The sequence below is a fragment of the Salmo salar genome, unplaced genomic scaffold, assembly GCF_905237065.1.
Source record: "Salmo salar unplaced genomic scaffold, Ssal_v3.1, whole genome shotgun sequence".
In the NCBI taxonomy this organism is placed as follows: Eukaryota; Metazoa; Chordata; class Actinopteri; order Salmoniformes; family Salmonidae; genus Salmo; species Salmo salar.
The window spans coordinates 23,817-47,422 of NW_025549730.1; the positions used below are offsets into that span (position 1 = coordinate 23,817).

The 23,606-nt window shown below is 45.1% G+C and overlaps 1 protein-coding gene across 1 annotated transcript; it reads left to right on the forward strand.

Annotated features, from left to right (window-relative positions):
- Positions 1–278: 278 nt before the first annotated feature.
- LOC123738734 (gamma-aminobutyric acid type B receptor subunit 1) lies at positions 279–15,517 on the forward strand (the record flags this gene model as incomplete). The annotated part of the gene is given in 2 exon segments (XM_045713485.1): positions 279–670; positions 15,390–15,517. Coding segments are annotated over 2 exon segments (398 nt in total), but the record flags the coding sequence as incomplete, so codon positions are not given.
- Between the last annotated feature and the right edge of the window lie 8,089 nt (positions 15,518–23,606).

The window sequence follows — 23,606 nt, forward strand, 5'->3', positions numbered from 1 at the left end:
TAAATGATATCCAACTGGATTTACTTATAGGCTACTGTGGATTTGGGTCGTGTTTATAATATTGTCCCAAGACCAACACATGTTGAGTGTAAAGACAGAGGAATAATCATTTAGAGAGATAAACAGCCTTTTGTGTAGGTTGCTCAGACTGAACAGTAACATTTATTTACAGACGAAAACGAAGTTACCCTTCAGTAGAACTAGTGTTGAGATAGATTGGCTATTTTATGAGGAATAAAAATAGTTTATTTTATCACGACAAAAAAAAAAAACACCACACGAGTTCTTGACGCAGCAACAGCAGAACAATATCAGTCACCAAGACAATTCTCAACCATCAGCGGCATACAACATTTTATACTTTATAGAACCACGTTTCGGACACTCTAAAACTTCCACCATGGCGGTGTCTTGTCGAAGTCTACCCGGCGGTCGACGCTCCATCATTGGCCAGACATTGATCTTCGCCTCGCTGACTTTACTCTTCTCTTGGTCCTGCCCGGCTCTAGGCAAGAAGAAGCTCTACATCGGTGCCCTCTTCCCGATGAGCGGAGGCTGGCCCGGGGGCCAAGCATGTCTCCCTTCCGCGCAGATGGCCCTCGACTTGGTGAACAAGAGAACGGATATACTGCCGGAGTACGAACTGGAACTAATCCACTACGATAGCATGGTGAGTAGCCTAGGCTAAATTAACCGCAAAGAAGTGCTTTGACTGCATCATTTCTGCCGTAAACATCAATTTATCCCATCCGAAGTGTCTGAATTACGTGCTATGTGGTTACATTAATAATTCAGACTGGATCGTTATTCATATTAGATCAACATTTGATTCATAATGGCTTGTTTTTACTGCAACTTTGTTTTGCTTATATTTGCATAATATGAATACCAAATCTGTGTTCATCTATGTCATGCGTGCCTTAATTTGGATAATAAGTTGTCCTTTGTGAATTCTTTAATTTCCTCTGTTGTTTTTAATTAGCTCCAATAGACTGTGTTTCTTTGATTCATGTGCTCTAAGAGGCAGGGCAGACTTAGTGAGTTGGAGGCCCCAGGTCGAGTCTGGTAAATGTGTTAACTTAGGTACATTTTCTGTTCGAATTCAGGCAGTTCTTCAGGTCCCGTTGATAGGATAGTCTCGAACGGAGCTCGTCCAGTTTGTTCTCCAGTGACTGGACATTCGGAGCCTAGAGGCACTTTATGTACTCACCGATGTAGTCGGCCTCTCTTATGCCGCCTTTTTATTTTCCGTGTCTCAAGGATTAGGGCCAGGTCCGTGGTATGTCCTGCACCTCCGATTAGTTGAAATTGACATCTTCATCCAAATGGAGGTTGTTGATCGCTGTTCTAATGTCCAACGGGCTGTGTGTCCCGAATGGCACCCTAGTCCCTATATAGTACACTAACTTTTCACCACATAGTGCACTATATAGGTAATAGGGAGCCATTTGAGAGGCAGAAACAGGCACTTTGTCTCGTGCTCAGCAGTGTCGCTGTCCGTGGTGTTGAATCCCTAATCAGTCGGCAGATTCATTAGAGCTCAGGTCCGCGGGGCGAGTCCACTACTCCTCATCATGCAGCCAACCGGGAAGATACTTTGTAAGTGCCTATGATGGAAGACTGCCCTGACCAAAAAGCACTTCTTCCATTTGGCTAACTACACTGAACACTCAATAGGAGTCTCCCACAACGAACGGGCTCTCATCATCTCACCATCCATTCTGTTTCTCAGTTCAAGCAACGATAGTAATCGGCACAATCTTTTCCTTTTCTTGGAGAGAAGTCTGTCGTTCTTTTGTTTGTTTGAACTGCGGTTGTCTTGGTTACTGTTGTCATGCCAACCTCTAACCCCCCCCCCCCCCCTTCCTTTTCTACACCCCCCAGTCTTTTGAAGTAAGGTTCCGATGCAGAGCAGTTTCAACCAATCAGAGCAATGCTCTTAGGAGCACCAGCCAGTCACAGTGCATATAACTATTAACAGACTGTGAGTGTGGTCGTGTGTTGGCATCTCTCTCCCGTGAAGGGGAAGAGGGACGCAGGTGGGAAGAAGAGGCGGAATGGTAGAGAGAGAGAGAGAGAGAGCGCACGAGAGAGAGAGAGAAATGGCAAATGTGTGAGAGAGAGAGAAAGAGAGAGAGAGGGGGGGGAGAAAGAAAGAGATTACAAATGTAAGAGAGAGAGAGAAAGAGAGGGGGGGGAGAGAGAGAGAAAGAGAGGGGAGAGAGAGAGAGAGAGAGAGAGAAGGGGGAGACTGGACTGAGTGAAAGTAAATAGAAATTGAAGAACATGGAGGTTTGAGGTTAGACCAGACTAGAATAGAGAGCACTTGTCTTGTCATTAGGGCTGAGGATGGTAATATGTCAATGCAGACAGTAGTCCCATACAACGCTCCCCCTACATTCTGTTTATTTTTGACGGCACCATTTCACCAGGTCAAATTCCTGGTCCAACAGAATAACACAGGCTATATAAGGATGTACGTTGCTCATAAGATTCATTTTCTACTAAGTGCATTAGTGTTGCTGCCATGCTGTGTTGTCATGTGTTGCTGCCTTGCTATGTTGTTGTCTTAGGTCTCTCTTTATGTAGTGTTGTGTTGTCTCTCTTGTCGTGATGTGTGTTTTGTCCTATATTAAAAAAATATATATAATAAAAAAATATATATAAAAAAAACAACATATATATATATATATATATCCCAGCCCCCGTCCCAACTGGAGGCCTTTTGCCTTTTGGTAGGACATCATTGTAAATAAGAATTTGTTCTTAACTGACTTGCCTAGTTAAATAAAGGTTAAATAAAATGAATTAGTCCGTCTTAGCAGTGGCGTACTTACCATTAGACAGAAGAGGCCTCAGGTCTCACATCATTAAGGGCCCTAGTGAGTTCCGCATAATAAAACAAATAATCAGAGTAATAATTGTTTTAATATAATTTCTCCCGCTTCTCTCCCGTGCTCTACTCGAGGACACCCCCCCTTCAATCCCCCTCCACTCCCCTCCACTCCCCCTCCACTCCCCCAAACAAATGACCCGCTGTCGTGGGCTGCTCAGCTCATCGTCCTCATTCTGTCTTGCTTCAGCAGGTTGGTTCAGCAACAAATCTGCGGGAAGCTTCAAAAGTTGCAAAGGAAATGGGGAGGGAGGGGGGTTTTGTGCCCAAGTATCCAGGTAAATGAGGCCACATTGTTGACAAAAAAGCCAAATAATTATTAATAATCGATCAATAATTTATTTCCATACATATTTCATATTAATATTACCCACGTTTTTCTCATAGCAGAAACAATTGTAATGAATCACCCATGGACTGGTTCATAATAATGGACTATTCCACCCTGACTGAGTTGGTCTATTCCACCCTGACAGAGTTGGACTATTCCACCCTGACAGAGTTGGACTATTCCACCCCTGACAGAGTTGGACTATTCCACCCTGACAGAGTTGGACTATTCCACCCTGACAGAGTTGGACTATTCCACCCTGACAGAGTTGGACTATTCCACCCTGACAGAGTTGGACTATTCCACCCTGACAGAGTTGGACTATTCCACCCTGACAGAGTTGGACTATTCCACCCTGACAGAGTTGGACTATTCCACCCTGACAGAGTTGGACTATTCCACCCTGACAGAGTTGGACTATTCCACCCTGACAGAGTTGGACTATTCCACCCTGACTGAGTTGGACTATTCCACCCTGACAGAGTTGGACTATTCCACCCTGACTGAGTTGGACTATTCCACCCTGACAGAGTTGGACTATTCCACCCTGACAGAGTTGGCCTATTCTATTCTATATCCTGTGTTTCACGGTGTCGTGAATGAACAAGGACATGGATAATATACATCTAGCTGGTTTTTCTACACATCGTCAGGACAGAACGGCAGCGTCGGGGAAGCTCAAGGGGGTGGTGGTGTGTGTCTCTTTGTTAACAACAGCTGCTGTCTGATCTCTAATATTAACAAAGTCTTGAGGTTCTACTCGCCTTAGTTAGAATACCTCGTAATAAGCTGTAGACGATGCTATTTACCAAGAGAGTTTTCATCTATATTTTTCGTAGCTGTCTATTTACCACAACAAACCGATGCTCGCACTAAGACCACACTCAGGGCCATAAGAAAACAAGAAAATATTCATCCAGAGGAGTCACTCCTAGTGGCCGGTGATTTTAATGCAGGAAAAATGAAATCTGTTTTACCAAATTTTTACCAGCATGTCACGTGTGCAACTAGAGGTGAAAAAACTCTCGATCACCTTTACTCAACACAGAAACGCATACTAAGCTCTCCTTCGCCTTCCATTTGGCAAATCTGACCATAACTCTATCCTGCTGATAGAGTGACTGTGCGTACATATCCCAACCAGAAGCCATGGATAACAGGCCATGGATTACTAAACTCTCCTCGCCTTCCATTTAGCAAATCTGACCATAACTCTATCCTCCTGATTCCTGCTTACAAGCAAAAACTCCAACAGGAAGTACCAGTGACACGCTCAATACGGAAGTGGTCTGATGAAGCGGATGCTAAACTACAGGTCTGTTTCGCTAGCACAGACTGGAATATGTTCCAGGATCCATCCTATGGCATTGAGGAGTTTACCACATCAGTCACCGGCTTCATTAATAAGTGCATCGACGACATTGTCCACACAGTGACTGTATGGTACGTACATATCCCAGCCAGAAGCCATGGATTACAGGCAACATCTGCATGGAGCTAAAGGCTAGATCTACCGATTTCAATGAGTGTGACCCTAATCCGGACGCTTTTAAGAAATCCCGCTCACGCCTCCAACGAGCCATCAAACAGGAAAAGCACCAACACAGGACTAATATCGAATCCTACTATACTGGCTCCAATGCTTATTGGATGTTGCAGGGCTTGCAAACTATCACTGTTACAAAGGGAAACCTAGGCACGAGCTGCCCAGTGACGGGAGCCTACCAGATGAGCTAAATGCCTTCTATGCTCGCATTGAGGCAATCAAAACTGAACCATTCATTAGTGCACCAGCTGTTCTGGACGACTGTGGGATCACGCTCTTCGTAGCCCGATGTGAGTCAGACCTTTAAACAGGTTACAAAGCCACAGGGCCACAGGGCCACAGGGCCAGATGGATTACCAGGACGTGTACTCCGAGCATGCGCTGACCAGTGTCTTCACTGACATTTTCAACCCTCTTCCTGACCCATTATGTAATGCCTAAATGTTTCAAGCAGACCACCATAGTCCCTGTGCCCAAGACAGGTAACCTGTCTAAATGACTATCGCCCCATAGCACTCACATCTGTAGCCATGAAATGCTTTAAAAGACTGGTCATAGCTTACATGATCATGGCTTTCATCAACACCATCATCCCAGACACCCTGGACCTACTCCAATTCGCATACCGTCCCCATGGATCCACAGATGACGCAATCTCTATTGCACTTTCCCAGCTGGACAAGAGGAACACCTATGTGAGAATGCTGTTCATTGACAGCTCAGCGTATTGCCCTCCAAGCTCGTCACTAAGCTATGGACCCTGGGACTGAACACCTCCCTCTGCTTCTGGATCCTGGACCGGTGGACAGATCCACAGGATCCTGGACAGGCCCCCAGGTGGTGAGGGTAGACAACAGCACATCCGCCACACTGACCCTCAACCTTGGGGCCCCTCAGGGGTGTATGCTTAGTCCCAATCCCGTACTCCCTGTTCACCCACAACTGTGAGGCCGCACCTGACTCCAAAACCAGCATTAAGTTTGCCGACAACAAGATGGTGGTAGGCCTGATCACCGACAATGATGAGACAGCCAATAGTGAGGAGGTTAGATACCTGGCAGTGTGGTGCCAGAACAACTTTTCCCTCAACGTCTGCAAGACAGAAGGAGCTGATCGTGGAATGCAGGAAACGGAGGTCTGAGCACGCCCCATTCACATCGACGGGGCTGTATTGGTGCAGGTCGAGAGCTTCAAGTTCCTCGGTGTCCACATCCCTAAGGACATATCATGGTCCAAACACACCAACACAGTCTAGAAGAGGCCACGACAACACCTTTTCCCTATCAGTTGGCTAAAAGATTTGGCATGTGCCCTTAGATCCTCAAAAGTTATACAGCCACACCATTGAGAACATCTTGACTGGCTGAATCACCACTTGGTATGGCGACTGCTTGGTATCCGACAACAAGGCGCTACAGAGGGTAATGTGTACTAAGTCGAGCTCCCTGCCATCCAGGACCTTTATAGCAGGCGATGTCAGAGGAAGTCTCTAAAAATTCTATAAGACTCCCGTCACCCAACTCATAAACTTTTGTCTTTACTACCGCACAGCAAGCGGTACCGATGCACCAAGTCTGGAACCAACATGACCCGGAACAGCTTCAACCCCCCCAAGACATAAGACTGCTAAGTAGTTAGTGAAGTATAGCTGCCCGGACTATCTGCATTGACCCTTTTTTGCACTAACTTTTTTTGTCTCATCACATACGCTGCTGCTACAGTTTACTTTCTGTCACTTTATTCATAGTTATATGTACAGTTGAAGTCGGAAGTGTACATACACCTTAGCCAAATACATTTAATCTTAGTTTTTCACAATTCCTGAAATGTAATCCTCTTAAAAATTCCCTGTCTTAGGTCAGTTAGTATCAGCACTTTATTTTAAGAATGTGAAATGTCAGAATAATAGTAGAGAGAGATTTATTTCAGCTTTTATTTCTTTCATCACATTCCCAGTGGGTCAGAAGTTTACATAGACTCAATTAGTACTTGGTAGCATTGCCTTTAAATTGTTTAACTTGGGTCAAACATTTCGGGTAGCCTTCCACAAGCTTCCAACAATACGTTTTTATGGCGGATTTGGAGCAGTGGCTTCTTCCTTGCTGAGCGGCCTTTCAGGTTATGTTGATATAGGACTCGTTTTACTGTGGATAGATACTTTTGTACCTGTTTCCTCCAGCATCTTCACAAGATCCTTTGCTGTTGTTCTGGGATTGATTTGCACTTTTCGCCTCAAAGTACGTTCATCTCAAGGAGACAGAACGCGTCTCCTTCCTGAGCGGTATGACGGCTGCGTGGTCCCATGGTGTTTAAACTTGCGTACTATTGTTTGTACAGATGAACGTGGTACCTTCAGGCGTTTGTAAATTGCTCCCAAGGTTGAACCAGACTTGTGGAGGTCTACAATTTTTTCTGAGGTCTTGGCTGATTTCTTTTGATTTTCCTATGATGTCAAGCAAAGAGGCACTGAGTTTGAAGGTAGGCCTTGAAATACATCCACAAGTACACCTCCAATTGACTCAAATGATGTCAGTTAGCCTATCAGAAGCTTCTAAAGCCATGACATCATTTTCTGGAATTTTCCAAGCTGTTTAAAGGCACAGTAAACTTCTGACCCACTAGAATTGTAATACAGTGAATTATAAGTGAAATTCTCTGTCTGTAAACAATTGTTGGAAAAATTACTTGTGTCATGCACAAAGTAGATGTCCTAACCGACTTGCCAAGACTATAGTTTGTTAACAAGAAATTTGTGGAGTGGTTGACAAATGAGTTGGCTCCAACCTAAGTGTATGTAAACTTACGACTTCAACTGTACATATCTACCTTAATTTCCCTCATACCCCTGCATATCAACTCAGTACTGGTACTCCTGCATATCAACTCAGTACTGGTACCCCTGCATATCAACTCAGTACTGGTACTCCTGCATATTGACTCAGTACTGGTACCCCTGCATATCGACTCAGTACTGGTACTCCTGCATATTGACTCAGTACTCGTACTCCTGCATATTGACTCAGTACTGGTACTCCTGCATATTGACTCAGTACTGGTACCCTGTGTATATAGCCAAGTTATCATTACTCATTGACTCAGTACTGGTTCCCCTGCATATTGACTCAGTACTGGTACCCCGTGTATATAGCCAAGTTATCGTTACTCATTGACTCAGTACTGGTACCCCGTGTATATAGCCAAGTTATCGTTACTCATTGACTCAGTACTGGTACCCCTGCATATTGAATCAGTACTGGTACTCCTGCATATCAACTCAGTACTGGTACCCCTGCATATCGACTCAGTACTGGTACCCCTGCATATTGAATCAGTACTGGTACTCCTGCATATCAACTCAGTACTGGTACCCCTGCATATCAACTCAGTACTGGTACCCCGTGTATATAGCCAAGTTATCGTCACTCATTGTGTATTTATTATTACTTGTATGATTACGTGTTTTACTTTTCTGTTTTTCTCTATTTTCTTTTTCTCTGCATTGTTGGGAAGTAAGCATTTCACTGTTAAAGGGATATTTCGTGTTTTAGCATGTTAGACCTAATTTTCCACTTGCTTATAGTGTTGAAGCATCCTCCAGACAGTTGTTTTGGTCAGAGTTCCATTCCTGAGATTTCTTTGGGCTGGCTTAGTTGCTTGCATTAGCCATATAGCGGTGGTGGCCAGACTCATCCAAGAACGTGCTTCAAAATGTCTCCACGTAAAATTCTAAAGACAATTATGTTTTCGGGGAGGCCTGTGGAAAATGTGATCGTTTTTTTTCTTTAAACATCCACAACTGTTCTTTTGAAGAAAACGGATTAGCTACTTCAGCTGAAGTAAGTTGCCAGTGTTATTACGCTCACGTGAGCAACAAGTCTGAAGCGCCGGAGTAGTTGTGTCATCTCTCGCTCGTCAACAGAGAGCGTGGCTCCACATACGGAAATACAGACAAGGAAAACAAGCAGCATTTCACTAGCTAAGACAGGGATAAGGATACGGAGAGCCTAGATGTCTGTATCTAGGACAGGGTTGGGATATGGATAGATGTCACTAGTTAGGACAGGGATAAGGATATGGATAGATGTCACTAGTTAGGACAGGGATAAGGATATGGAGAGCCTAGATGTCACTAGCTAGGACAGGGATAAGGATATGGATAGCCTAGATGTCACTAGCTAGGATAGGGATAAGGATATGCATAGCCTAGATGTCACAAGCTAGGACAGGGATAAGGATATGGAGAGCCTAGATGTCACTAGCTAGGACAGGGATAAGGATATGGATAGCCTAGATGTCACTATCTAAGACGGGGATAAGGATATGGAGAGCGTAGATGTCACAAGCTAGGACAGGGATAAGGATATGGATAGCCTAGATGTCACTAGATAGGACAGGGAGAAGGATATGGGTAGCCTAGATGTCACAAGCTAGGACAGGGATAAGGATATGGATAGCCTAGATGTCACTAGCTAGGACAGGGATAAGGATACGAATAGATGTCACTATCTAAGACAGGGATAAGGATATGGAGAGCCTAGATGTCACAAGCTAGGACAGGGATAAGGATATGGATAGCCTAGATGTCACTAGCTAGGACAGGGATAAGGATATGGATAGCCTAGATGTCACTAGCTAGGACAGGGATAAGGATACGAATAGATGTCACTATCTAAGACAGGGAGAAGGATATGGAGAGCCTAGATGTCATAAGCTAGGACAGGGATAAGGAAACGAATAGATGTCACTATCTAAGACAGGGATAAGGATATGGAGAGCCTAGATGTCACAAGCTAGGATAGGGATAAGGATATGAATAGCCTAGATGTCACTAGCTAGGATAGGGATGAGGATATGGATAGCCTAGATGTCACTAGCTAGGACAGGGATAAGGATACGAATAGATGTCACTATCTAAGACAGGGATAAGGATATGGATAGCCTAGATGTCACTAGCTAGGACAGGGATAAGGATATGGATAGCCTAGATGTCACTAGCTAGGACAGGGATAAGGATATGAATAGCCTAGATGTCACTAGCTAGGATAGGGATGAGGATATGGATAGCCTAGATGTCACTAGCTAGGACAGGGATAAGGATACGAATAGATGTCACTATCTAAGACAGGGATAAGGATATGGATAGCCTAGATGTCACTAGCTAGGACAGGGATAAGGATATGGATAGCCTAGATGTCACTAGCTAGGACAGGGATAAGGATACGAATAGATGTCACTATCTAAGACAGGGATAAGGATATGGATAGCCTAGATGTCACTAGCTAGGACAGGGATAAGGATATGGATAGCCTAGATGTCACTAGCTTGGCCAGGGATAAGGATATGGATAGCCTAGATGTCACTAGCTAGGACAGGGATAAGGATACGAATAGATGTCACTATCTAAGACAGGGAGAAGGATATGGAGAGCCTAGATGTCACTAGCTAGGACAGGGATAAGGATATGGAGAGCCTAGATGTCACTAGCTAGGCCAGGGATAAGGATATGGAGAGCCTAGATGTCACTAGCTAGGACAGGGGATAAGGATATGGAGAGCCTAGATGTCACTAGCTAGGCCAGGGATAAGGATATGGAGAGCCTAGATGTCACTAGCTAGGCCAGGGATAAGGATATGGAGAGCCTAGATGTCACTAGCTAGGCCAGGGATAAGGATATGGAGAGCCTAGATGTCACTAGCTAGGACAGGGATAAGTATAGACGAAGCAAAGTTTGGACATTTCAAAGTATGCGGCGTTCGTCTCGCAACGGATCCTTCAACCGCATTTAGTTTCCACGCTGTTGTGGACGTCCCCATTGAAATGCATGACATCTGGCGCAACATAATGGAGTGCTTATGGGAAATGTGAACGAGACTTCAGTCTCCGCCTGTTGTTTACGAAGCATGTGACAAATAAAATGTTATTTGATTTTATCATAGCCCCTCTCTCTCTCTCTCCTCTCTCTCTCTCTCTCTCTCTCTCTCTCTCTCTGTCTCTCTCTCTCTCTCTGTCTCTCTCTCTCTCTCTGTCTCTCTCTCTCTCTCTCTCTCTCTCTCTCTCTCATTCCCTCTCTCTCTCTCTCTCTCTCTCTCTCCCTCTCAACTAGGCCTCCATAACATTCATCATAGCTTGTCTGACAGCAACACTTAAAGATGGTTTATAGGCGGTTTTGTTTTATTGACTTTGGTGACCCCCTATGAAATCATCTGATATATTTAAAAGCCTCCTGCACTGTCAAGCCATTTTAAAATAGTCTACATCAGAGAATTAACAGGATTTTATATTTATAAAGTGTTTTTCTCTAGCCTATTCATATGAATAATGGAAAGTCTATGCCGCTCTCTGCGAAGGAAAGTAATTGTGCCGTTCCAGTCCAGATGAGTCTTTACGATGCCACTGATACTTCATCCAAATATTTAACAGCTGCTTGTAGAATTCTTAACATTCAGAGCATTCTAAAAATCCTGAAAGTCAATGATAGTGCCTGTGCCTCTCGCTGTCTCTGCCCTTCACTCAGACAAGCAGTGGCGCTCAATCCTAAACAGTTGAAAATACAACTGTAGCCTATGCGTGTGTGTTGTCGGGTGAGCTCAATTTCATGCGTTTGGTCCCAGCTGCACAGTTCATGGAACGGAAACCCCTTGCACGGCCTCCCTGGGTCAGTAGGAACAAGGGAGAGCAGCAACAGCATGTCAGTAGGAGGGTAAAACATTCTGCTGATGGTCTCGAAGGAATCTAGGGAGCTTCACTAGCAAGGCTTCATAAGCCCCAAACACGCCGCTGACTCAACAAGCCTCAAACACACCACTGACTCAACAAGCCTCAAACACACCACTGACTCAACAAGCCTCAAACACGACCCAAACACGCCACAGACTCAACAAGCCTCAAACACGCCACTGACTCAACAAGCCTCAAACACACCACTGACTCAACAAGCCCCAAACACGCCACTGACTCAACAAGCCTCAAACACGCCACTGACTCAACATGCCTCAAACACGCCACTGACTCAACAAGCCTCAAACACACCACTGACTCAACAAGCCTCAAACACACCACTGACTCAACAAGCCTCAAACACACCACTGACTCAACAAGCCTCAAACACACCACTGACTCAACAAGCCTCAAATACGCCACTGACTCAACAAGCCTCAAACACACCACTGACTCAACAAGCCTCAAACACACCACTGACTCAACAAGCCTCAAACACACCACTGACTCAACAAGCCTCAAACACACCACTGACTCAACAAGCCTCAAATACGCCACTGACTCAACAAGCCCCAAACACACCACTGACTCAACACGCCTCAAACACACCACTGACTCAACAAGCCCCAAACACACCACTGACTCAACAAGCCCCAAACACACCACTGACTCAACAAGCCCAAAACACACCACTGACTCAACAAGCCCCAAACACACCACTGACTCAACAAGCCCCAAACACGCCACTGACTCAACATGCCTCAAACACACCACTGACTCAACAAGCCCCAAACACACCACTGACTCAACAAGCCCCAAACACACCACTGACTCAACATGCCTCAAACACACCACTGACTCAACAAGCCCCAAACACACCACTGACTCAACAAGCCCCAAACACACCACTGACTCAACAAGCCCCAAACACACCACTGACTCAACAAGCCTCAAACACACCACTGACTCAACAAGCCTCAAACACACCACTGACTCAACAAGCCTCAAACACACCACTGACTCAACATGCCTCAAACACACCACTGACTCAACAAGCCCCAAACACGACCCAAACACGCCACTGACTCAACAAGCCTCAAACACACCACTGACTCAACAAGCCCCAAACACGACCCAAACACGCCACTGACTCAACAAGCCTCAAACACACTACTGACTCAACAAGCCCCAAACACACCACTGACTCAACACGCCTCAAACACACCACTGACTCAACAAGCCCCAAACATGACCCAAACACGCCACTGACTCAACATGCCTCAAACACACCACTGACTCAACAAGCCCCAAACACGACCCAAACACGCCACTGACTCAACAAGCCTCAAACACACTACTGACTCAACAAGCCCCAAACACACCACTGACTCAACACGCCTCAAACACACCACTGACTCAACAAGCCCCAAACACACCACTGACTCAACAAGTCTCAAACACATCACTGACTCAACAAGCCTCAAACACACCACAGACTCAACAAGCCCCAAACACACCACTGACTCAACAAGCCCCAAACACACCACTGACTCAACAAGCCTGGCTGGTCTTTTGCTCTTCCAACTGGTATTTGGAGTTCTTATTAATAACCAGCGTGCCAAATGAAACCCATCCCAAATGCCACCGTAATCCCTATATAGTGAACTACTTTTGACTAGGGCCCGTAGGGCACTGTGTAGGTGCAGGGAATAGGGTGTAATTTGGGACAAAGCCTAGCAGTCAGTTGAACTCTTGACCTCGCTCATAATTGGGCCCAATAATGTCACATTAGCTTTGTGTCTTCAACGTGGAATGGATTTAATGTGGACATGAGGAGGGGTTTTACAGTGGAAAGCGTGTCTTTCACGTGGAATGGATTTAATGTGGACATGAGGAGGGGCTTTACAGTGGAAAGCAATCAATTAATACACTAGATAGAGCAAGAGGATCATCGACTTCTCTCTACGTCCCCAATGGAACCCTATTCCCTATATATAGTGCACTACTTTTAACCAGGGCGCATAGGGGATCATAGGATTCTGGTCAGAAGTAGTGCACTATATAGGGAATAGGATGCCATTTGGGCCTGCCTCTAGGTAACGCTCTGTGATTATAGGCCACAGTAGTAGGGCAACACTGACTGTGGTTAAGTAAGGGAAAATCTGCTGCCTCGGGCCCCTGCTAACTCCATTTGTATGATTTGACAAATCAAACGAAATCAGGTTCCGCTGCATAATCATTTTGAAGTAATGTATCTCTCTGTGCCGTCGCCAGAATAGATTCCCAGTGAGCCTACTGTTTGGCCTGTTAGATGAAATATTAGCGATTTGATCCAGTGCCCTATCCAATGCTGTAGTCACAGTCCTGCGTCTCAAATGGCACCCTGTTCCCTATGTAGTGCACTACTTTTGACCAGGGCTCATAGGGTTCTGGTCAAAAGTAGTGCACTATATATGGAATATGGTCCCATTTGGTATACACAACACTGTCTGCTGCAGGTTTCCTCCCAACAGTGGATTCCCTCTCCCAAACAACCAAATTATTAATGATTGATTTAACCCGCAACCATTATTGTTTAAATTGAATATCTATTTTTCATTGACTGTAAGTTCAGAATTAAAATGAAGAAAGACCCCCACCATCATTTGTTAGGCTTGGATCAAAGACAGGAGATTGACTGTTTGGTGAGGAAATGTTGTCCCTGCTTTCAGGTTAGGTAAATAGGTTGCACTTTGGTCAAAAGTAGTGCACTATATAGGGAATAGGGTGCTTTTTGGGACTCCAAAAAAATGTGTTTCTCTCCCTGGGGAAAGGATTTCTCGGAGGACAAATCCAGGTGCCCTTGGGACGAGCGCCACCTTGTCTCTCTGTCTCTGGGCTCTCCTGTTTTCTGGTGTTGTTGAGTGTAAACGAGTGTGAAATGAATCACTGACCCTCTCAATCCCACGGTGCAGTCTAACATACAAATAGCACTTTAATGTAATGCCATATGTAATCGGTATACCTCAATCTCTACCTCTCTCCCTCTCTATTACCCCTCCATTGCTTTCCCACTCAACGTACCCAATCCCTTTATCCCATTCCCCCCCCTTTCCACCTCTTCCTCTCACCCATCCCCTCATCTTCTCATTCTTCCACATTCCCCCTCTATCCCTCTCCCTTTATTCCCCTGCTCTTTCCTTTGCCTGTATTCTCCCCTCTATCCCTCTCCTTTATTCCCCCTCTATCCATCTCCTTTATTGCCCCTCTATCCCTCTCCTTTATTCCCCCTCTATTCCTCTCCTTTATTCCCCTCTATCCCTCTCCTTTATTCCCCCTCTATCCATCTCCTTTATTGCCCCTCTATCCCTCTCCTTTATTCCCCCTCTATTCCTCTCCTTTATTCCCCTCTATCCCTCTCCTTTATTCCCCCTCTATCCATCTCCCGTATCCCCCTCCTCTATCCACCTCCCTTATTCAAATCAAATCAAATGTATTTATATAGCCCTTCTTACATCAGCTGATATCTCAAAGTGCTGTACAGAAACCCAGCCTAAAACCCCCAAACAGCAAGCAATGCAGGTGTAGAAGCATCTCTCTTATTCCTCCTCTATTTACTATTCCTCTGTTCCCCATGCAGCGTGATGGTTTACCCATTAAATAGTTTGGAGCATATATAGTCTGTCTTCCTCTATTCCCTACAGTGTGACCCTATATAGTCTGCCTTTCTGTCTTCCTCTGTTCCCTACAGTGTGATCCTATATAGTCTGCCTTTCTATCTTCCTCTATTCCCCTACAGTGTGACCCATATAGTCTGCCTTTCTATCTTCCTCTGTTCCCTACAGTGTGATCCTATATAGTCTGTCTTCCTCTGGTCCCTACAGTGTGATCCTATATAGTCTGTCTTCCTCTGGTCCCTACAGTGTGATCCAGGTGAAGCCACCAAGCTCCTGTATGACCTGCTGTACACTGAGCCCATCAAGATTGTCCTGATGCCCGGCTGCAGCTCTGTGTCCACTCTGGTGGCGGAGGCCGCTCGCATGTGGAACCTTATAGTGGTGAGTGTGGCTCTACTGTGTGTGTGTGTGTGTGTGTGTGTGTGTGTGTGACAGTCTATCAGTGATGCTAGATAGATACCACATCTATCTCCAACATTAGCTATATCATAACAATGTTCTTCAGTAAATCCTTATGACTGGGTCCCCTAATTCACTAAATGTGGAAAAAAATAAATAATCTGAGAGTCATGAGCCTCCAGCTTCAGTCAGAGGCTGTGTCCCAAATGGCAACCTGTTCTCTATGTAGTGCACTACTTTAGACCAGGGCCTTAAGGGGATGATTGGAGAATAGGGTGCCATTTGGGACATTACCTCAGCCTCTAGTGTCATTCAGATAGCTAGCAGACTAATGGTGTCTAGAGGGAGGTTGAGTCAGAGCTAGCAGACTAATGGTGTCTAGAGGGAGGTTGAGTCAGAGCTAGCAGACTAATGGTGTCTAGAGGGAGGTTGAGTCAGAGCTAGCAGACTAATGGTGTCTAGAGGGAGGTTGAGTCAGTCATAGCTAACAGACTAATGGTGTCTAGAGGGAGGTTGAGTCAGAGCTAGCAGACTAATGGTGTCTAGAGGGAGGTTGAGTCATAGCTAGCAGACTAATGGTGTCTAGAGGGAGGTTGAGTCAGTCATAGCTAACAGACTAGTGGTGTCTAGAGGGAGGTTGAGTCATAGCTAGCAGAATAATGGTGTCTAGAGGGAGGTTGAGTCAGAGCTAGCAGACTAATGGTCTCTAGAGGGAGGTTGAGTCAGAGTTAGCAGACTAATGGTGTCTAGAGGGAGGTTGAGTCATAGCTAGCAGACTAATGGTGTCTAGAGGGAGGTTGAGTCATAGCTAGCAGACTAATGGTGTCTAGAGGGAGGTTGAGTCATAGCTAGCAGACTAATGGTGTCTAGAGGGAGGTTGAGTCAGAGCTAGCAGACTAATGGTGTCTAGAGGGAGGTTGAGTCATAGCTAGCAGACTAATGGTGTCTAGAGGGAGGTTGAGTCATAGCTAGCAGACTAATGGTGTCCAGAGGGAGGTTGAGTCAGAGCTAGCAGACTAATGGTGTCCAGAGGGAGGTTGAGTCAGAGCTAGCAGACTAATGGTGTCTAGAGGGAGGTTGAGTCAGAGCTAGCAGACTAATGGTGTCTAGAGGGAGGTTGAGTCATAGCTAGCAGACTAATGGTGTCTAGAGGGAGGTTGAGTCAGAGCTAACAGACTAGTGGTGTCTAGAGGGAGGTTGAGTCATAGCTAGCAGAATAATGGTGTCTAGAGGGAGGTTGAGTCAGAGCTAGCAGACTAATGGTGTCTAGAGGGAGGTTGAGTCAGAGCTAGCAGAATAATGGTGTCTAGAGGGAGGTTGAGTCAGAGCTAGCAGACTAATGGTGTCTAGAGGGAGGTTGAGTCAGAGCTAGCAGAATAATGGTGTCTAGAGGGAGGTTGAGCAGAGTTAGCAGACTAATGGTGTCTAGAGGGAGGTTGAGTCAGAGTCGTAGCTAACAGACTAGTGGTGTCTAGAGGGAGGTTGAGTCAGAGTTAGCAGACTAATGGTGTCTAGAGGGAGGTTGAGTCAGAGCTAGCAGACTAATGGTGTCTAGAGGGAGGTTGAGTCAGAGTTAGCAGACTAATGGTGTCTAGAGGGAGGTTGAGCAGAGTTAGCAGACTAATGGTGTCTAGAGGGAGGTTGAGTCAGAGTCATAGCTAACAGACTAGTGGTGTCTAGAGGGAGGTTGAGTCAGAGTCATAGCCAACAGACTAGTGGTGTCTAGAGGGAGGTTGACTCAGAGTCATAGCTGAGCTCCAGGGAGTTGAGTGCCCTCCTCTGTAAGCTCTACTGGCACCTGACAGTGAAGCAGATACTTCAGATCCACTTGGCTAATGAAGGGAGGGAGGGACGGACGGACGGACGGACGGAGAGATGAGGGAGACAGTGAAGCAGACACCTCAGATCCACTTGGCTGAGGGAGAGAAGTGGTCCAAGGCCTCTGAACTAGGCACAGGAAAAGTGGGAGAGAGAGAGGGAGGGGCGTGGGATGGGTAGAGAGAGAGCGCGTGAGAGGGGGGGAGATAGAGGGAGACAGGGAAGCAGACACCTCAGATCCACTTAGCTGTCAAGGAAGGAGAGGAGAGTGGAGTGTTTTGTCAGCCTAGAGGTAAGGGAAGTGTTCCAAGGCCTCTGAACAACAAGACCTGAATGCCAAATAAGAAGTGTCAAGGAGGTCAGAGGGAATAATAACATTGCTCTGCCGTCTCAGTGGTTGGGTTTCTAATGGCACCGTAGTGTACTACCTTTGACCAGGGCCCATACCATTTGCCTGTCACATTTGACAGCTAGTATTGCGCCCCTGAATGATCGTGAAGTTTCCCAAATTACATGTTATGACAACTGTCCTGACTTGAAAAAAGCTTTTACCTATTACTGTATGTCTAGACTGCATCTAGACACCTTTATGGAGGGATACAGGAATAGCAGGCTGATATTTGGTAGCTATTATTGCACAGTATTTGTGTCACTCTCCACATTTAAAGTGTACTCTCACAGTAAAGGTTTGTAGACTAGATGCTGGTAGGGTATACGGCCATATTCCTTCATTTTTCATGAGGTGCTATTTTGGTGTCATAAAGAACTGTCTCCGTCGTTTCCCACATCAGATTTTTGACCCATATTCCTCTGCAGTGGCTGTGTCACCGTTCGATGTATGTTTGCGTCCCAAATTGCACCCCTATACCCTATATAGTGCATTACTTTTTACCAGGGCCTATAGGGAATAGGGCTCATAAGGAATAGGGCCCATAGGGCTCTGGTCAAAAGTAGTGCACTATATAGGCAATTGGTGCCATTTTAACTTACCGGCTCACATTGCAGTTGATCAATGAAAATGTTTAATATTCTATCAGGACCTAATTTACTGGGATGTGGCTGAGGAATATTCTATCAGGACCTAATTTTCTGGGATGTGGCTGAGGGATATTATACCTGAACCTAATTTACTGGGATATGGCTGAGGGATATTCTAGCTGGACCTAATTTACTGGGCTATGGCTGAGAGATATTCTAGCAGGACCTAATTTACTGGGCTATGGCTGAGAGATATTCTAGCAGGACCTAATTTACTGGGCTATGGCTGAGAGATATTCTAGCAGGACCTAATTTACTGGGCTATGGCTGAGAGATATTCTAGCAGGACCTAATTTACTAGGCTATGGCTGAGAGATATTCTAGCAGGACCTAATTTACTGGGCTATGGCTGAGAGATATTCTAGCTGGACCTAATTTACTCTGATATGGCTGAGGGATATTCTAGCAGGACCTAATTTACTGTGATATGGCTGAGAGATATTCTAGCTGGACCTAATTTACTCTGATATGGCTGAGGGATATTCTAGCTGGACCTAATTTACTCTGATATGGCTGAGGGATATTCTAGCAGGACCTAATTTACTGTGATATGGCTGAGGGATGTTCTAGCAGGACCTAATTTACTGGGCTATGGCTGAGGGATGTTCTAGCAGGACCTAATTTACTGGGCTATGACTGAGAGATATTCTAGCTGGACCTAATTTACTGGGCTATGGCTGAGAGATATTCTAGCAGGACCTAATTTACTGGGCTATGGCTGAGAGATATTCTAGCAGGACCTAATTTATTGGGCTATGGCTGAGAGATATTCTAGCAGGACCTAATTTACTGGGCTATGGCTGAGGGATGTTCTAGCAGGACCTAATTTACTGTGATATGGCTGAGGGATGTTCTAGCAGGACCTAATTTACTGTGATATGGCTGAGGGATGTTCTAGCAGGACCTAATTTACTGGGCTATGGCTGAGGGATGTTCTAGCAGGACCTAATTTACTGGGCTATGGCTGAGGGATGTTCTAGCAGGACCTAATTTACTGGGCTATGGCTGAGGGATGTTCTAGCAGGACCTAATTTACTGGGCTATGGCTGAGGGATGTTCTAGCAGGACCTAATTTACTGGGCTATGGCTGAGAGATATTCTAGCTGGACCTAATTTACTGGGCTATGGCTGAGGGATATTCTAGCAGGACCTAATTTACTGGGCTATGGCTGAGAGATATTCTAGCTGGACCTAATTTACTGGGCTATGGCTGAGGGATATTCTAGCAGGACCTAATTTACTGTGATATGTCTGAGGGATGTTCTAGCAGGACCTAATTTACTGTGATATGGCTGAGGGATGTTCTAGTAGGACCTAATTTACTGTGATATGGCTGAGGGATGTTCTAGCAGGACCTAATTTACTGGGCTATGGCTGAGGGATGTTCTAGCAGGACCTAATTTACTGGGCTATGGCTGAGGGATGTTCTAGCAGGACCTAATTTACAGGGCTATGGCTGAGGGATGTTCTAGCAGGACCTAATTTACTGGGCTATGGCTGAGGGATGTTCTAGCAGGACCTAATTTACTGAGCTATGGCTGAGGGATGTTCTAGCAGGACCTAATTTACTGGGCTATGGCTGAGGGATGTTCTAGCAGGACCTAATTTACTGGGCTATGGCTGAGAGATATTCTAGCAGGACCTAATTTACTGGGCTATGGCTGAGGGATGTTCTAGCAGGACCTAATTTACTGGGCTATGGCTGAGGGATGTTCTAGCAGGACCTAATTTACTGGGCTATGGCTGAGAGATATTGAACCAAACATCGTTTTGCTTCATTATGTTAACTACCCTTTCTTGTTTTCTTGTTTTGTCTTATTCTTTGGTTTGTTCTTCTTCCTCTGTCTCTTCTGTCTTTTCTGTCTCTTTATCCTTCTTACTTTTCTGTCAAATGTTTTCATAATGAGGACACCCTAACACTTTTCTATCTCCTCTCCTCATCTCTTCTCTCCTCAGTTATCCTATGGTTCCAGTTCTCCAGCTCTCTCCAACCGTCAGCGCTTCCCAACGTTCTTCCGTACCCATCCGTCTGCCACCCTCCACAACCCCACCAGGGTTCAGCTCTTTCAGAAGTGGAAATGGACTAAGATCGCCACCATCCAGCAGACTACGGAAGTTTTCACCTCGGTGAGTGACAGGCATCTTTAACATTTTTTATTTATTTTTGTTGTATTTTACTGTTTTATAGACAGTGATAGTCTGAATGTAGAGGGAGACAGATACAGAGGAGAACAGAGAGGAAGGGTTGAGATGGGATTCATAGCCATATCAGAATGGGCTTCTGTGGTCCAGAGTCTGTGGGGCTAATCACTCTACCAAAACCCTTTCTAACTAAGGCTGCTATTGACACAAGTTTTATGGACTTTGATGAAACACGAGCTTTCCGGGTTCCGATGGCATGCGTTGAAACGCGTGGCCTCATCGTGGCTTTCTTTTGCAAAATGACTATTAATTAACAGAGTTATTTAAAAAAATGATCAATAGTAAACACCATATTAAGGTGTGGGACATTCATTGTATGATAATTAAAAAACAAAACGAGCAGGTCTATTTCACTCCAGTGGACAGAATAATATGTCCCTCCACAGTTCACCTGTGGTAACATGACGGCTCTCAACTCCCGACGACAGAAACGAGTTCCACCGACAGCCAATGGGATAGAGGTGTGACTCCATGACCTGGAAGCAGCGAGCTAAGTTAGATAAGGGCAATCGATCCTAAAAGAGAAAACGGAATCACTTGAAAATCATTCCTGTAAATTCAATGTGCAGGTCAAAAGGACTTGAAACTGCCGTGGAGGCGGGCAAACCAACTTTTTTTCATGAGCAATCTTTCATGAGCAAACCAACTTTTTTTCATGAGCAATCTTTCATGAGCAAACCAACTTTTTTTCATGAGCAGTCTTTCATGAGCAATCCAACTTTTTTCATGAGCAATCTTTCATGAGCAATCCAACTTTTTTCATGAGCAATCTTTCATGAGCAAACCAACTTTTTTTCATGAGCAATCTTTCATGAGCAAACCAACTTTTTTTCATGAGCAATCTTTCATGAGCAAACCAACTTTTTTTCATGAGCAATCTTTCATGAGCAAACCAACTTTTTTCATGAGCAATCTTTTCTATGAGCTGTTCGGGCAGGAGAAGCTTGGTCCCATGCCGCTGATTAACATTGCACACTGCACGGGTCTTCTCCGGGAATCGCTCTCGTTTGAAGTGAAATGGCAAATTGTTCGCCTTGCAGTGGAATCGGGGGCTCTGACCTATCGGAGAAGAGGGTCAGCATCCACCCAGATCTGAATGACAAACTGCTAAAACAGAGGGTAACAGAGATGCCAGCTAAATCTGAGATGGGTTTCATCCACCCGGAAAAACTCATCTTGATCTTTCAGAACACAATGCTCCCAATAAAGCTCAAGACATTTTCCATAATCACATCAAGCCCAGGCGAGTCGACAGATGGAGCCTCATTATGACTGGCACAATATTCAGATATGCTATCCATGCACAGTCACACAGCCTAGCCTATGGCTATAATGCTGCCCTCAGCATAAGCCAATGAGGAGCCCCCGAAGTGGTTACAAGGACATTATTACTATTATTGCTGAGTAGTGGACTTTGTTATTATTATACTGCCTATGGTCCAGGATATTACTTGGTGATGATACCACACCAATTAACGAATAATGTCACACGGACTGAGGCTGCTTCCTGGTGGGGCTACAGAGCATTGAATTCCTACATGGGAAAATATGGCTATATAAATTGGAAGCTATTCCACCTACTATTTTTTGTTTGTTTGCTACAGCTAAGGGAGATGGCCAGTCTCATTAGGGCTACGACTGAATAGCAATTTTTTTTATTTTGTTTATTGCTGTCTCCCTTCGTTTAGGGCAGGCTATTGAATGTATCTCCCAGGGGAGGACTTGGCCAACAGGCCATGATTAATGATGGTTATGATCTAGATTATAAACTGTGTGGTCGAGCCCATGGGAGCCCTGATTGGCTGACAGCCGTGGTATATAAGACCGTATACCATGGGTATGACAAAACATTTATTTTTACTGCTCTAATTACGTTGGTAACCAGTGTATAATAGCAATAAGGCACCTCAGGGGTTTGTGGTATATGGCCAATATGCCACGGCTAAGGGCTTTATCCAGGCACTCTGCGTTGCGTCAGTGCGAAGAACAGCCCTTAGCCGTGGTATATTGTCCATGTACCACACCTCCTTGGGCTTTATTGCTTCATTATAGAGTGCATTTCATGCACATACTTGCTTCTATTTTTTTGTGCATAGAGCACTTAAAATGCCTACAGCTGCTAAAGTATCCATTTGACTGTTTAGGCATATCTGATACCCCACCCTAACTCATCAAGTCTGATAGATACCCACCCTAACTCAGATAGATACCCACCCTAACTCATCAAGTCTGATAGATACCCACCCTAACTCATCAAGTCTGATAGATACCCACCCTAACTCATCAAGACTGATAGATACCCACCCTAACTCAGATAGATACCCACCTAACTCATCAAGACTGATAGATACCCACCCTAACTCATCAAGACTGATAGATACCCACCTAACTCATCAAGTCTGATAGATACCCACCCTAACTCATCAAGACTGATAGATACCCACCCTAACTCAGATAGATACCCACCCTAACTCATCAAGACTGATAGATACCCACCCTAACTCATCAAGACTGATAGATACCCACCCCAACTCATCAAGACTGATAGATACCCACCCTAACTCATCAAGTCTGATAGATACCCACCCTAACTCATCAAGACTGATAGATACTCACCCTAACTCAGATAGATACCCACCCTAACTCATCAAGACTGATAGATACCCACCCTAACTCATCAAGTCTGATAGATACCCACCCTAACTCATCAAGACTGATAGATACCCACCTTAACTCATCAAGACTGATAGATACCCACCCTAACTCATCAAGTCTGATAGATACCCACCCTAACTCATCAAGACTGATAGATACCCACCCTAACTCATCAAGACTGATAGATACCCACCCCAACTCATCAAGACTGATAGATACCCACCCTAACTCATCAAGTCTGATAGATACTCACCCTAACTCAGATAGATACCCACCCTAACTCATCAAGACCGATAGATACCCACCTAACTCATCAAGACTGATAGATACCCACCCTAACTCATCAAGTCT